At 37.3% G+C, this 16,903-nt stretch overlaps 1 protein-coding gene across 1 annotated transcript in view; it reads left to right on the top strand.

Annotated features, from left to right (window-relative positions):
- The first annotated feature begins 104 nt into the window (after nt 1-104).
- KIAA0586 (KIAA0586 ortholog) overlaps nt 105-16,903 on the top strand; it is a 75,372-nt gene continuing 58,573 nt past the window's right edge. Inside the window, exons 1-15 of the mRNA XM_009331311.1 lie at nt 105-157; nt 1,917-1,996; nt 3,097-3,166; nt 4,432-4,498; nt 5,175-5,352; nt 5,735-5,968; nt 6,512-6,680; nt 7,194-7,361; nt 8,964-9,084; nt 9,958-10,102; nt 11,615-11,656; nt 13,118-13,344; nt 14,329-14,401; nt 14,722-14,982; nt 15,574-15,748. Of these exons, the coding sequence (XP_009329586.1) occupies nt 1,979-1,996; nt 3,097-3,166; nt 4,432-4,498; nt 5,175-5,352; nt 5,735-5,968; nt 6,512-6,680; nt 7,194-7,361; nt 8,964-9,084; nt 9,958-10,102; nt 11,615-11,656; nt 13,118-13,344; nt 14,329-14,401; nt 14,722-14,982; nt 15,574-15,748 (1,948 nt within the window). The 5' untranslated portion in view covers nt 105-157; nt 1,917-1,978. The remainder of the gene's footprint in view (nt 158-1,916; nt 1,997-3,096; nt 3,167-4,431; nt 4,499-5,174; nt 5,353-5,734; nt 5,969-6,511; nt 6,681-7,193; nt 7,362-8,963; nt 9,085-9,957; nt 10,103-11,614; nt 11,657-13,117; nt 13,345-14,328; nt 14,402-14,721; nt 14,983-15,573; nt 15,749-16,903) is intronic.

The raw sequence follows: 16,903 nt of genomic DNA, 5'->3' as shown, positions 1-16,903 counted from the left end.
GCGGTCGAGAAGCTGCGCGAAGCGGTTTCTCCCTGCCCGGCTTCTCCTGCTGGGGCTTCGCCTGGAGACGGGACGCCCTGCCTTCCTCCAGCCTTGTTAGCAGCCGGGGCCCCGTGCGGGGGAGCAGCCCGCGGCACCCCCCGCAGCGCGGCACCAGGTGCGTGATTTTTGAGGTGAAATCGCTGCGTGGTGTTTTCAGCCACGTAGTAGTTTTATAATTAAGGAAGTGTTGTATCCTGGTGCTGCAGATACCGCCGCGAAGTTGTGCGTGTGTGTGTGTGTTTTCCCGGACTCGTTTTGCACACGAAAAGCGACTTGTGCGGGGTGAGGTGCTCAGAGCTCTGTTAACAGAACTCCAGTCTTGACTCCAGATTCCCAGTCCAATTAAATGAGGCAATTATCATCTTTATCAGAAAAATTATGACTGTCGTCATGACGTTTCACAAATATGCTAGGCAGGAAGGTTTTAGGCAGCATCAGAGGATGAAACGGTGTACGCGGGCAGGGACCTAAAGAAGAAAGTTAAGAGGATCGATGGCTTTCCAGTCTGTCACGGTTTTCAATGCAGTTTGTAGCTCATCTTTGTAGACGCCGTACGTATCTCTTCAATTTTATGCCCAAAGTATAGTCAGCAAGCAAATCCGTGCCTAACAGAATATTGCTCCTGCCAACAGACAGCTCTGAGTGTCCCAATATTTGGGCCTTCTTTGTGTTTTTGTGGAATTTTGTGAATTATTTTGTGGTTTTATACTGGAAGAGAGATCAAGAGTCTTTTAAACACTTCTCTTTCTCTGCTTCTTTAAAGATGATTTTTTCTGGAGAGCTTGAGCTGGTAGATGTTCAAGCTATAGCCGTACAATCTTGCCTTTTTAAAGAACTGTTTATTGGACACTTGAAAGGTAATAAGTACTAAATGTTGGAAGTAGGCATTCTGAGAAAGTCATTCAGCTCTAGTCTTTTTTAATTTGCAGAGTTTTTGCAGGTTTTATGGCACAATGTGAGTTTCAGAGCTGGTCAGTTAAATAACTATTCAAAAAACTCTTAGGAAAAAAACAAGTTTCCCTGCTGTCTGCCATAACTTTAAATTTTACTTGTTGAAGTTATTTTTCTTCCCTTGTAGTCTTGGAAAACCAACCAACCCTACCCCTCCTAAACCCCACCTGCTTGACACAAACAACATATACTGGTCAACTGCCTGTACCAGTGAAGCTCACATAGATGAGTAAACAAAATGAAAAAAAAATTGCATCCTTTTCTGCAACTTTTAAAAAAACCCCTATTTGTAGTAGTACGAAGTAAATAATTTTAAGGCTGTAATAGAATGAGACTAGTGATGTACCACGTACTCTTCCAATTCAAAACTGACACGATCTGTGCTACGTGTCTAGTCAGATAGAATATCCATTTTGTTTCTTTAAAATACTTATCAGTTACAGTCTTTGGAGTTTGGGGAAGGGATTTTAGTCTTTTTGGGGTCAAGGTTCAAACAGCTGCAAGAGGTGTTATTTTTATAGTGTTAGGAAGACGTATTAGTCTCTGACATAACTAAAATGCGTACTGTCCTCCTTTTTCTGTAAGATTTGTTGTCGTATAATTGTCTTTCTAGACAAGTAGCTTTCTATGTTCCTATGATCTTTAGACTTGAATTTGAGCTAGACGTTGTCAATTCTTTTCACGCTCTGTTTTTCAGAGACTTTTTCATATATTGTAAAACAAGTCTATAATCCCTGCTCGCAGAATTCATTAACGTTTGTAAGCTTCAGCTTGATGGCTGTGGTCATTTGTGTTATGAAAGTCATTATGTTTAGATATCCAAAGATACAAGGCAGAGGAAATGTTGAGATTTGGGTTAGTCGAGGTGCACTGAAAATGCGTAACAAATCATTATGACCACAGTAAAACTGCTTTTATTTTAGGAGTCCCGAGTACTAAAGGATGTTCAGAACGTCTGCTTTCGGTAGAAAGTTCTACAGAGCCCATGTTTTTATCACAAATGGTAAGAAAAATTACTGTTGCTTCCTGCAATCCCGAACTAGGAGAACAGCATTTTTCTCAAAAAGTTGTGGCTTCTGTAAAAGCATAGCAAATCTTTGGCTCAGCTTCTGCACAGTAACTGTGCAGCTGCTTTCGTCTTTGAGTTGCTGCTAATGTGATACTAATGCTGAAGTGTTTGGAGGGGCTTTGTTTACTGTACTGCTACCTGTTGCGTAATTAATACCAAGGCTTGTTTTTAAATTTTAGTGTAATTCTTCTTTTGAAAAGGCGGTTACGCATGGCACAATATTTGTTAAAAACCAAAAACTTTCTGTAGGTTTTTTTTTTTCTCTTCATATCATAGATAATGAAATGGACGTTAGTTTATATGGACCTCTTTAATACTTACAATTAAAAGGCTTATTGCCTTTTATTTGTTTGTTGTGCCTTACATGGAATGGAAACTACGTAGGGCGCTTATATGCCATGATAAGCGTGCGTGAGGATAAAATTAAGCTGTGCTGTGAAAGGATTGCAGCAACGTCTCCGCACGGCCCAAAGTAGACCTAGTGAGCTGAACAAAAGTCTCAAAAGCACGGTGGAGTACTCCACCGTCAAATAAGGTTAAGTAAGAGATTTTTGCCTTCCTAACTTGCCTTTGTGACTCCTCGTAGACTTTGATTATTCATGGATTCCACTTCAAGAAAATTCAGCTCTGTCCCTTCAGTTCCACAGTCAGTGTTATGCGTGCTTAATTCTGTGTGTATGGGTAATCCTGAATTGTTTGAGATTAGCAACCTGTATAAACTTAAACACGTGTAGTTTCACTACTACTTCTTTGGCCACAAATGAGGAGAATACGCTTAATCAGCACTTAGAATACATACTTTTAATTTGAATTGTGTTTCTAGGGTTTTTGTCCCTAAAATGTCATGTGAGTTCTTGACTACGAAGTCCAGATGATTCTGCAGTAGAGATCTTAACGTGTTTTTTTCCAAGACCTTGTGTTAGTCTGTGGAGATGCTTACATTTGTGTATTCAGTAATTCCATCCGCTCCTGAAGTTTTGGCCACTGATACCAGAGGCTTTGATGTATGTTTTTCTGCTCTTCTTCCTCTGAAGGATTATCCTAGAGAAGCTGCAGTACAAGAAGATCCTTCACTGCTACTGGAAGACAGCAGAAGACCTAAAGGTAAGACACATCGATGTACTGCTACAGCCCCTTTTTGTAAGAAAACTGATTAATTAGAGGAAAAGGGAGCTTTAATTTTATCTTAGGTATTTTTCTTCAATATAGAAACTTTAGAGTGAAAATATCCAAAGGTTTCTTTGATAAAAAGATGATAATTGTAATTTACATTTTTAAGTTTTGCAAATTTTACTTCAGTCTTGCTGGCATTACACTGGCTTATGTAGCTCTTGTGATTAACTGAGAGGGACTTCTACCAGTGCACCAGCATGTTGAGATTCCTTTTGCTAATTGAACTATTTGCGTCTCTGAATAGAGAATTTGGGGGGACACCTTGTTTGGATGCATTTTCCTGTTGTGAGTAATTGTACTACAAATGCATATCTTTCTGCAAGCAACCTACACCATAAAAAGTATATTTTTAATCCTTAAGAATCTAAGAAATCACATTGTTGATGCCTTTTCCTTTAACTTCTGAATCTGCCAGTCAGTTTCAATCAGATTTGGGGAAGTGAAGGCTTTTTAAAGAAAATACACTTCTGCAGGTTTCGTGGATATCTGTGGCTGTGTAGAGGAAAGAAACACAAATCAATACCCCCACTTAAGGCCAAAAATCAATACTTTAGTTTCCTCTTTTACGCTTACAGAGGCAGCAGCTGGCTGGCGTATCAGCATGTGCGTACTAGCTGTGTGTAGTCACCGGTAGAGAAACACCGAACCTGCCACAACTTGGGTTGTTACCCCTGCCCAGCAAACAGTGGGTGAAGGAGAGCCTGCCATCCTTTTAGCATAATTTAAAGCTATGGAGAAAGTTTGTTGGAATTTATGATGGCTGTGGGGAAATATTCATATCACAGTTCTATTTTTTTTTTTAGTTAAATTTTTTTCAAGTTAGAATTTGCAGGGTTTTATTGAATGGGTTGTCTGAGCTCAAGTTACCACTTATATAGCACTTTCCCCCAGATTATATGAAGGTAAGGTATTGTCATTTTCACAGCATACCAAAATAGATTTTATTGATACCAACATTCAATACTAGATAAAATTGTGTTAAATGAAGCCTACCCTTACTCTCATCATGATTTAAGTCTGCTACTTAGTGAAGGGAAACAATTTGTTATTGCAATAGATAATGTGGTTTGTGCAGGCAACAGATTTTTCACAGCAAATTTGTACACGTTGTTGAAATAATGCTTTGTGTCTACCTCTAAAATAGACATTTTGTGTCAGTTAACCCAACAAAGTATATTTTATGTCCTTCCCCACAGACGATGTTTTTATTTCTCAGTATGCTACTGGCCAGAAAGAGGCTTTGAGAGCAGTGTTAAAGCAAAAGTAAGTATCTGTTGTTAGTGTCTCAGCTGTTCGGTTTCTGTGCAGATATACTACTGTACTTCTTCAGTTTCTGCCAGAATGCATAGCTGGTAAGGAAAAAGTATTCTTTATTGTTCTCTGTTAGTATTCTCTTTCTGTCTATGAAGGTGTTTTCAGTTTATTTTACCATTCAGAGCTCACTGGAGTATCTTGTTTATTTTGCATATTTTTGGTAATGCCTTTAGACTATTTGAATTAATGATTTCATGATAACAAGAGTCAGGCAAGGTCTGCTCTGATAGATGATTCATTTTGTGCCAAAACCATATAATATTTTTAAAGACATATAAGGACACATGCTGTTTATCCATAGACTGAAAATCTTGAAGATCAGAAATTTAGTTGGACTTTGCTACTAGTACATTGAACTTTGCAAATACCACCTGTAAACATATTCTTTGTTGAGGTTGCAGTCATCACAGGGAAATGCCTTTTATATTAGAATCTATAACATAATCCTGAGAAATTTCTTGTGTCATGCTAAAAGATGAGAATAAAATTGTTTCTTAGGTGTCAAGAGCTTCAAGGAGAACTACTTATATAAGTAATGATATCAATGCTACATGGGGGAAATCATTTGCTTGGAGGGGATATGGAGAAAACAATGCTATTTACGGGCACTTGTTTATTTTGATAGAACTCAAAATACTCCTGTACTTAAGGAGGTGAAGGTACAGCTCTTAGGGAATGCCTCCACCGAAAAAAAGGAAAGTGTTGGTCAAGACACCGGGTCAACACACAGGGAAGTTGATTCTGCAACAACCATTGCAGCAGCAACTGCTGCTGCCGTTGCTACTACAGCTCCGCTTCTTAAAGTAAGTAGCTTGTGGTAATAGTATTTCTTTATCCACTTAGAACAGTACGTGTTGAAATTCTTGGTAGTAGAGCCAGAGAGACTGAATGTGTCTGCTTACTGTTTTCTTTGCATCGGTGATTTCAGACTTACTGACCAGTATATACCAGAGAGAACTAATTTGGATTTGGTTAAATGGGCAAATGGACGGAGACCATTTGATTTATCTTTTAGAAGAATTCCATAGTATTGCTAAACCACCAAACGTTAGGGCTAGCTAGGATTTTATTTGTTTCTTTTGGGAAGCAAATCATTCCATGATGATGGGAGGGATGTTTTGTTCTCTTCATGCTTGCACCTCTTTTGCAGTAAGGGTTTTTTTTCCTTTTTTTTTTTCCTCCCAGGTTCAAAATGAATTGGAAGCAAAAGTTAACTCAGTTTCAGCATTACTTCATAAACTACAGGAGACAGACAGACAACTGCAGCGTGTTGCTGAACAGCAAACAAATACAAAGACTCAACATGAGAAGCCCCACTGTCACGAAAGAGTCAGTGAGCTTGAAAAACAAATGAATGCTTTCATGGTACAACGGATTCAGCATTTGGAAAAGTTACAGGAGCAACAAATGACTATTCAGGTATCTAAGTAACGATGCAGAAGCTTTCACTTAATCATTTCTTCTGTATCTCAGTGTTAATGTTATAATAATTTGGATTATATCTTAGTATTAGAAAGAAAGAAAGATCAGTGGCCGGCACATGAGCTTTTCCCAAAAGGGAAAAGTTTTATTTCTGGTTCTGTCCCAGATATCTGCTCCCCTCCCCCCTGTAATTTTTGTGTCTGTGGAAAGTAAATGCAAAAGTTGTGAAGTGTTCTCATTCCCACTAAGAGATTGTTTAGACCTTTGTTAATGGAAGAAACTTTCATTTAATAAGTAGCCAGTCAGACACAACAGCTAAGAAGAGTTATAAATTGTTTCTTTGGAGAGTCCTCCATGCTTTTTTGAAAGGCAGAATAATGTCCAAGCACGTCTGTGTTCTGAGGTTGTTGTAAATGACTTTTCTGTCAGATAGCATGTCAAAATCTGATTAATATGATTACATGGCAAGTATTCATGTTTAGAGTTTTACTTGGGAAACTAATGCATATGTCAGAAATACTTTGTAATTTTGTCTCTTAGTCTCATCTCATTAGCTCTGCAGTCAACTCGGGCGGCTTACAGCAAATTCACGTTCCTTCCTCCAGTCTCATGACAAAACAATCTGAGAAGCCAGAACAGCGATTACTTACTAATGAAGTGTCTTCATGTCAGAGGGGTTTATTTCCTACCAGCGGTCCATCTGCCCCAGGTGAAGGCAAATTCTAATATCTTACTTCCAGTGTTAGTTTTGCATTCATTTTGTTTCCATTAATAGTGGAATGTACATCACATCAGTAATGAGTAGTAAACATTTCTTCTGTATAATTGATTTTATTGCCCGGTATACTATATAACGTATACCACTTACTCTGAAAATGTTCCAGTTTAAATTAAAGTGAGAGTTTGGTATTTGCTAAGTGCTTAGTCTGTACCAAAAGAGGTCTAGGCTTAACCTAAAATAATCTTACTGAAAAATAATCTGTGTGGAAGCTTGTAATGAACTAGCTCATACCAGGGTTGGATTTTTTTTTTTGATCCCTTTATAATAGCACTTGGAAGTATGAAATTTTCTTCCTGTTTACTTTTTTAACTAGTTCTGTAATGTTTTGCATTTTTGTGAAAACTTCATAATGTTGGCATGTTTTTTTTTCTCTAGATTTGTTTTCCTATGAAGAAAATTGTTAACATTTAAATAACGTTAATTTGTTTTTTCCCCCTGAAGCATATTCAAGCCAATTTCAAAGTCGTGGCATTCATACACAAAAATCTCCTCTAAAGACACCAGTTCCTCGGAGATATGCTCCAGAACCTGTGTCAAAAAATGTGAAAATCTCAAAGAAAGAAAACCCTGCAACAGAAAAGGAAAATGTTTACAAATCCACATGTGAAGGTATTGTGAGTAAGACACTCCTGTCCTCCACTAGCAGGAATAGCATGGCCTGGGGTTTACTTTGCGTGGTCCTCACCTGTTTTGAGCTGTTGGGCTGCTGGCACTTAAATGCATATATTCAGAACATTTGAAAGTACATTTGGGGAGGGTTAATTTTGTGCATAAGCCACTCAAGTAATTAAAGACTTAGTGACAGTACTGATCTAACCTATAGCTTCTGGACAGAATATCTCACTGAAATATTTTCTCAGAGGAAAAATCAAATGACCGTTCATTGTCAGGTTTAAGGAAGATTATATAGAATAATGTAAAACTTGGGAGCTACTCAATAACTTTGTTAATACCATTGGTTGATGTCCTGGTTTCGGCTGGGATAGAGTTAATTTCCTTCCTAGTAGCTGGTACAGTGCTGTGTTTTGGATTTAGGGTGAGAACAAAGTTGATAACACACCAATGTTTTAGTTGTTGCTGAGCAGTGCTTACACTAGTCAAGGACTTTTCAGCTGCCCCTGCTCTACCGACTGAGAAGGCTGGAGGTGCACAAGAAGCTGGGAGGGGGGCACAGCCAAACTGGCCAAAGGGACATTCCATACCCTGTGCCGTCATGCTCAGTATGTAAAGTGGGGAAAGCTGGCCGGGGGGGCCGCTGCTCGGGGACTGGCTGGGCATCGGTCGGCGGGTGGTGAGCAATTGTACTGTGCATCGCTTGCTTTGTATATTCTTTTATTATTATTATTGTTGTTGTTGTTATTTTATTTCAATTATTAAACTGTTCTTATCTCAATCCACAAGTTTTCTCACTTCTACTCTTCCAATTCTCTCCCCCCTCCCACTGGGGGTGGGGAGAGTGAGCGAGCAGCCTGTGTGCTGCTCAGTTGCCAGCTGAGGTTAAATTATGACAGTTGAATTGAAATTTTTTTCCCAAAAAGATGGATCCACAGGGTCTCTGGGCTATCGTAATGAAAACAGCCCGAGTAAAGCAAATGTGAAGTAATTCTTTTTTTTACTGCCTTTGATCAGTTTAGTTGCATGAAACTCAGTTTTTAACATTTCATCGAAAAATTAAGCATCTTTTTTTAGTTGGTTGTGTTTAAAATTGTTTGAGGATCTAAGATTGAGGAAGAACATTTAAAAGATCCAGCCATTGTACTCTAACATCATGGACAAAATGCCTGTTCGTGTCTTTATCAGATCCTTCTTAGACTGCTGCTTCTATCTCTCTTTTACAAAGCTGTCACGTATTCCTATTGTTTCGTGGGTCCAGGAATAAACAAAACGAGACAAAGGAAGATGAACAGATCTGTGGCATTATGGACAGAACGTTTCTCTGTGACTCCGTTAATGCCGTCACAGTTTCATTCATATGTTTTCTGACTTTGCTATTGTAAAGCAGTCATAGTAAGATAGATTAGTGCGAGTGGTTTTATGTGTCTTATCTGAAGTAAATCTGTATTTTAAAATCTAAAAAAACATTTTTACTATCCTTGGTGATTATTATATAATGGTGAAATATCTGGAAAGGAAAAAAGTATTTAATACATTTAATACAATACATTTGAACAAACTTAACAGTAAGTGTAACTTTCTTTTTTTCTGCCTTAGGTGAAGGGAGACTTCTTGAGCATATTCTGAGTTCTCAAGAAATGCCACCGAGGCAAACGGAGTTTTCTGAGAAGGCAACATTAAACAGTAATAAAATGAGCTGGCATGCTGAGAGAGACAGGTAAACGTAACAATCCAAAATTGAGGAAGATTTTTTGTTTGTTTTAATGAAATCAAGAAAGGTGTATTAGATATTGATGGTGTAATAGAGTCACTGGTGTGGTCCTTGAGTCTGACACAGCTGTGCTTGAAGTAAAACACCGGAGCACCGGTATTTCTATGCTACTTCTGCACTTCCTGTCGTACTGAAGGTAGATGACAGCTCAGTGCTAAGGATAGTTTGTAACACCTTTCTCAGAGGTCAGTGGGCATCACTTGGAGTGCTTTTCTGTCTTCTGAGTATATTTCTTCTATTGCAGCAGCTTGTGGAGTAGTGTCAGGAAGCCAGCTATACAGGTGTGGTGTTAAAGTGGAATTGCCCTTGTCAGTGAGACTCCAAGCTGCATGCTTACGGGAGCTGTATGAGAACGCTTTGTTGGGAAGGAGCAACATCAGCCTACCAGTTTCTAAGCTTTAGAGTGAGTTAGGAAATTTTTTTAGCCATCCAGTTTGAAACATATTTTCCCCAGGCCATAGTTTGATGTCATCATTTCACTAACACAATGAGAAACAGCTACATAGATGCTGTCTTATTTATGATAGTATAGACAAAAATATTAATTGCTTCAAATGGAAGGGTATCCAAAGTTTAAATGTTGCTCTATTAGATCTGAATTTTAGATGTAGTCTCACCGTTCAAAATACAAGGATCCAGCTCAAGGTGTTAAGTGGTAAACAGAGAAAACCCAGAAACCTCAGGTGAAAAAGGAAATTCCATTTTAGATAAAGGTTTGGTATTCTTGCACTTTAAATTCATGCTCAGTTTCAAAGTTGGCTACTTTCTTGGGCCACATGAGGAGCCATGAGACTTAATCAGGAGTGTTTCTCCCATCAGGCATACTGCTTTGCGTACAGACTCATTCCCCGCTTTTGAAAGCTCCTTCCAAAATTGCAGTTCAGTTGAGAAAACGGTGAAAAAAGCAGACGATTTACTTCAAGGTCTTGGCCAGTTGAGAAGAGAAATGCATGACATGCTACAGGTAAAGTCCACGTTATCGGAATGACCAAGAGTTTGAATAAGGGGAATAAAAAATGTAGAGGAAAAACTTAGAGGTCTGGTATCGGTGAAAGAGTTGCCCTTGCTTCTACCTCTGTAAAAAGACTGACATTTGTTTACAATTACTTGAAATATTGCAGTCTTTGTATGTGGAAGGGCTTTGAGCCTGAGTAGTGTCTCGATGAGTATGCAATGGACTAGACTGTAGGGACTCTTACTGCCATTCTACCAAACATCAAACAGGTTAAAAAAAAGTGTTTTATTTATTTGTTTGTTTTAAGGTTTCAGATATTTTCAGTGCCTGTTTTCTGCTTGCTCTCTTCCTGTGATACTAGAGCTACAGAGTTGATGTAACATTCCCATTTGGGAAAGAACAACGTTCTCTTTATCTGCAGTCAACTTTAGGGATGCGTTAAGCTCCTTCCTTTCTCATTTTGCCATTTCTTTTAGTAAAGAGTGCTGTTTCCAAAGAATTGCCTGGCATACATCATTGTGTTGTTTCTCATGCTAATGATTTCATACCTTTGGTGCTAGAATGGTTCTGTGCTGGCAAACATGTAACTTGTGTCTGGCTTTTGAAAATTGAGGCTTTTATCTGTTTGTTAAACTGGTTGCATGTGGAAGCAAGGTATACCTGATGATTTAGCCTGTCTGCTGTGGTCCTGTCTGTTCTTGTAAACGTAAGCGGTGGGAAAGAAGAAAGACTTCAATATCCACAGGTTTGTGAATTGGCTTGGAACACAATAGGTTTGATTCCATTTGATTCTATTGGTTTGTTTCTGTGGTTGAAGGTTTCAGCTTGCATTTTTCCCTAAAACTACTGTGTATTACCTGCCAGTTATTTGTTACTGTATCTTTAGAAATCATAGCTTCATCTGTCATATCTTATAGTATAGCTGATGCATTGTTTCATAGACTTTGTAAGATATTAATGGATTGCACGTTTAACTGCTCTTACTAGTAAAAGAACCGATGCCATGTGCCCCATTTATGTTGCAAATATTTGCTTACCACTATTGCTAAAAACTTACACTGAATAACATACCTTAGTGTAGGCAGAACAGGACAAGATGGGAGAAGGAATGGCAGGTGAGAAAGAGACAGTTGACATAAATGGATTCAAATATCTTCTTTCTTATCAAAAAGGTCAATAGGAAGACAGAGATGATGACTTCCGCAAGTGTGGAGTTGAGTCAGTTGGATACTGAACTATTGACTTCTCATCATTGAGAGATAGGTAGAGTGAGAAAATAAATGCTTGGGATAAATGACCGCTGGCTTTGTCATACAAGCAAATGAAAGGCCTGAATTAACTGGCATAGGTTGAGATGGAACAGAAGGTGGTGCTCTAATCCAAAAGAAGCGTGCAGTGAGATTTTGTAGTTCACAAGGAATTCATTGTGCTCGTTTAAATTTATCAAATATCCACTCTAGATTTTACCTTGACAAATCTGTCTTTAGGTAAGTTTCAACAGCTCTTCTTCTGTCTTTTTAGGAAGCAAATTCATGGAAGTCAGACATGAATGATCTTATTAAGGTATACCTTGAATTTTTATGTTTGTTTTTTTTTTAATACTGTAATACTGAAACAGTTTTGAATATGCTTGCAATGAGAGAACACTACAGTAACTATTACATACCTGTATTTTTTTGAAAAAGTTGCCATTATGTACAGATCACATTACTCAAAGTAAGATTTAACTTGTTCTTTAACTTGTCTATTCAATCTTAGTGAGCTAACTTGAGGGAATAATACAAATGTCTGGCAGAAAGCTGCCACCTCAAAATGGGCACGGTGTGGACTGCTAATACAACTACCATTTCATGATCTGAGTCTAATTGGGAAGTCTACATCATTTTACAGTTGAACATGTATATGTATTTCTTACATTTTCTCGCAAATTTCACCTGTCTTATAGAGCTAGTATTTGTCAAAAAGTTTCATTTTAAAATGAAAACCTGTATAAAATTGGTAAATAATTTGGTATATTGTCCTTTTCTCACCAGGCAAAACCAAAATCATGGGATCAGTGTGTTGATTTGTATTTTGTTGTGTCTGTTGTGCTTTGGCAGTACACATGTTAGAACATAAACTTCTGTTTAATTCTGATTTGATAAAAAAGTAGCCTTAAAGCCAAAACTGATTTTTAATCTGTGAGATTTTTTTCTGTTCATTCAGTTAATGCTTTCAGAGTCTACTCAAGTTTGGGTATTTTGTTTTTGGTTTGGGGTTTCTTTTTCTTTACGTACATTTATCACTTCTTAAATTTTTTTGCTTCCTTTCTGGAAAATGAAGCACTCTATTTGGGGCCCTCTGGGTTTCATCAGGAGTGTGAGAATGAATGTGAGAACTATAGCTGTATGGCTCCTGGTTTCCCATGTACTTGCATCCCTTCCTTTTGTATTTAGCAGCTAATATACGCTTGATTTTTATCTCTGCAAAAGGGTTCTGCAAAGTAAAAGGCTAATAGTTCCTTCATTGTTTCTTATAAAAAGTAAAAATCAGCAAAAGGGGGCGAGGATTGTGGTGCTGTTGAGGGGTTTATTCTGTTGTTGTTAAAGCTTATGTGTATTGCCTGGTGTTTCTTAGGATAGAGTGATGCCAAATGAATGCATATATTTAGAGGACTTTGGGTTTTATTATGCTTTTAATTATACTTAAATACTGTTACATGGAGAGATTTGGATGTAATACTTACTTCATGTATCTAATTGCTATCTTTTCACATGCTTATTTGCTTCATTAGCATTGCTTCTCATACTTTACATCATTTAGCATTTGAGAGCTTTTGGATGTCTTTCCATTTGTTTAACTTCTAAATGTATTTGCAACATACTGAATGTTCTTGAGTAATTGAAGTTGATGATAGTACACGTGGACGGTATTTCATATGATGGGCATTGGTTTGATAATAGATTAATAGGAATTCTGATCAGCGTGTAGAAAATTGAAGTTACAATCTCTGATTAAAAGCTAGCGGTTCTGTTTCAATTTTAGTCAAAAAAACCTACTGTTGCATCTGATCTTCCTGAACATCATCAGCTCAATAAACCATCCATCCTTCAAAATGTTAAAGTGCCCAAATCTATACTGAGGGATGCTGAAAGGATTTTGAGAGGAGTTCAAAACAATAAAAAAGTTCTTGAAGAGAATTTGGAAGCTGTTATTCGCGCAAAAGATGGGGATGTCATGTATACTTTTATTAACGCCTTGACTACAAACAGGTTAGACCTTATTATTCAGTGCTTTGTGTGACTACTCATTGTATGTGCTCACCTTTCATCAATGCTCTTTCAATTTTTTTAATTCCGTGCATTGGAGAACTAGTGCAGTTCCCTGAAAAAAGTATTTATTGATTCTTCTCTGCAATCAGGAGATGATTCTCTTGAATGTCAAATGTTTTTTGACCCTCCTGATGTGAATTGAATTTTTTGACAGATCCCTGTTACTTCTTGGTACGATCTATGCTCCAGAACTTAAATCTAAATTCTGAGACTCTGTCATCTGGACAAACTGCTCTGCTGTCATGACAAGGGGGCATTTAGCTTTTTGTAGACAAACTTGCATTAATAGGAAAATTAAGCAGTAATTTCATAATTCTAAACAGAAGAGGCTTCATTCAGCCGTAAATGTTGCAGAATTAGTCATCCTAGAGCAGATCTTTGGCTTTAGAACTTTTGCTTAGTTAGCTGTGTTAAATACTCCTGCTTGAATTGTAATGAAAGTTTTCCTATTAAAATGCTCCTTAATCTTGTGTTTTCCTGAGGAAGGTAACTGTTCTCTTCACGTGAAGATATTTTTCCAGGCATCATATCTGCTATCATTATCTTTTAGAGGAAGTAGTAATTTTTGTCACCTGCTTTTTGTCTTTTAAGTTGGAATGTTTTTGTTGCCTTGTTTTTTCAGTTTTTGATCAAAATAGGAACTGACACATGGCTGCCACGTATTCGTAGATGTTTGTAATAATGATAGTGTATGCAAGCGGGGGCTGGGGTTTGCAGGTGGCGTTATGTAAGAACAGATTTAGGTTTGGGAAACTCGGATAGGGTGTGCTTAGTGCCTTTTGGAGACTGTAGGGGTACATAATCTTACTGTCTCTGTGTTCTGGGTTTCTCTTTTTATAGTGGTTATAGGTCACTACTTTCCCAGGGACAAATCTGTGCAATTTAAGAAGCACTGACCTAAAATAGTTCGTTCTTCTATTTCAGAGATGTATTGGAAGAGATGCGTATCAGAAGGACTGTGGATGAGTGGATTAAGGCAATCAGTGTAGAAATCCAGGTATGGCTGGAAAAAATGAGTTCAGGTTTTTGCATTATATCTTTGCACCTTACATTGTTCTTTCACGTCAATAGTTAGACATGATTCACTCACAACTTGAAAACATGAGAAAACTGCTTATTATTACTAGCATGTAGTATGCTATAATAAAATATTTACCTCTATTTTTAAACTTGCATTGCTTAGTGAAAATCACTGGTCACAGTTGCTGGCTAACATGAAAAACAGGCCATTTCTCAGAACTTCAAAGTTATCCACAGACTTTTCTGATAGCCTTGAAGATAAAATCTCCTTTTATTATGTTTATGTTTTATCTTCAGGCTGAAATGGCAAGAAATGATTCAGAACAAGTGAAATATGATCAAAAGGTCCCATGGAGCAAGAGAGCCCAAAACATCAAGGCTATGAAGACCAATAAAGAAATTAAAGGAAAAACTCAAAAAATCCAAGGATGCTTAACAAAGAAGCCTCTATCTGCAGCTAAGCCATTGCAGAAGCAAGCAGAAGATAACACAAGCAAACAGAGGTTTAGAACTTACTTCTCTTCTGAAAGTTTGCAGAGGAAAGAAAAAAGGGCAGCTGTGAGTTCCCAAGTAGTTGGTTTCTTTTTTGGTAATGACTGCTGTCCTTTAGATTGCAGTATTCACGTGAAAAATTGTATGTGTAACTGTAATAATTTTAAATGAAAGCGATTGCCCTGTCCTGTGGATTTCTGTTGTCAGAATTGTCCTTGTTTTCATGTGTTGTAGAAGCCTAAGCTGTGTGTATTAATGTAGAATTCATTGTCGTGTTATCAATTTGTCTTACCCAGCACCTGCTATCTTATTCAGCTGTTAGTAAGCTTCTTGTATGTATTCTGCATGCGTAAGTTTTCATGTGTGCTTGCAATTTATACTGTTTGTTTCAGAACTTCTTACTTTTTTTTCCTCTAGACTTTTGCAACACTACTGATGTCTTCAAATTTTCATACATGAAGAATTGTATTCTGCATGCATAAGTTTTCATGTGTGCTTGCAATTTATACTGTTTGTTTCAGAACTTCTTACTTTTTTTTCCTCTAGACTTTTGCAACACTACTGATGTCTTCAAATTTTCATACTCCTTCCCACAAGCCCAGAGGCCTAATTAGAAAATTGTAACCTTCTTTTTTTTTTTTTTTTTGGTGTGCACAGGGACCTGTGAATGGAAGTGCAATGGTACAAAATGAAGACTATCTCTGTCAAGTTTATGGGAAACCAATTTACCAGGGCCATCGTAGCACGCTTAAAAAAGCACCATATCTGAGATTCAACTCTGCGTCTCCCAAATCTAAACTTCAAAGACCCAAGGTGATAGAGTGTATTAGAGGTAAGTAATTCCTTGATGTGAACAAGGTCTTCCTTCCCAGTTTTTCTATTAGGAATTCCTTGTATAAATGAAGCTATTTAATCGTAGTTCACCTGTGCTTCAATTTAAAGCTTAAGCAACTGCAGTAGGCTTCCTGGAGAGGTGGTCGATGCCCCATGCTTGCCAGTGTTTAAGAGGCATTTGGAAAATGCCCTTAATACCATGCTTTAACTTTTGGTCAGCCCTGAAGTGGTCAGGCAGTTGGACTAGGTGATCGTTGTAGGTCCCTTCCAGCTGAACTATTCTATTCTATTCTAAAAGATGCTCTTTTCAAAACTAAAAAATACCAGTAGGTTTTCAGATTTGCTTAGTGTGTATCTCACCTATTTTAGATTGTCAAATTAATACTTATTTCTAAATGTAATAAACATATTGATATATATTTATTGTTGCCCAAGTCTTAAACAGCTGAATTGCTAGAAGTAATGACATAAGCACCTGAAAGCTGAGTGTGTTGAAAGAGTAACTCAACTTTTGATAAAGGTTACCAAGAGATGTATTCTTCATGTCAGGTTTATCCCGTCATGTCATTTAAATGATTGATTCATTCAGAGTTAAGAAATCTACTGAGATTTGAAAAATTAAGGAAGCATGATATTCCATTTCCCATCTGTAATACATGAATTGAAATAGAAAAATTTAAGATGACATATATTAACTTGAAAATACTGAAGGACGTTAATCAGAAGTATCAGTTAAGTTCGCTAAATGCAAGTAACTTCTTTTGTTAGTCAAGTCAGCGTTAAAAGTGGAGTATAACTCTTTTGTAGCTTGTTAAGGTTATTTGATTGATAAAGGTTTAGTTGATTAATAATGAATTCCATTCATTAGTTCTGATCCTAACACTTTGCCTACAAAAGATTCTAATTTTCAAACCTATTAAAAACATGTAAAAATAATAAAAAAGTGTAACTATATGATACCTGACATAGGTAAGTGTAGATAAACTTTATCTTGAGTTAGTAGAAAGTAATGTTTTAATTGGATCTGTTTTATTTCCTAGTTATCTTTTCAAAACTTAACTGATCCTTAGTATAGAAACTAAGATTAATCTTTAAGTGATATGTTAGAAAAACTAATGTGTATCATCTTCTCACTGCGGGAGAGAGTGAGCAA

Source organism: Pygoscelis adeliae, unplaced genomic scaffold (assembly GCF_000699105.1).
Source record: "Pygoscelis adeliae isolate BGI_AS28 unplaced genomic scaffold, ASM69910v1 Scaffold199, whole genome shotgun sequence".
Lineage (NCBI taxonomy): Eukaryota > Metazoa > Chordata > Aves > Sphenisciformes > Spheniscidae > Pygoscelis > Pygoscelis adeliae.
This window is presented reverse-complemented; position numbering and strand designations above follow the sequence as displayed.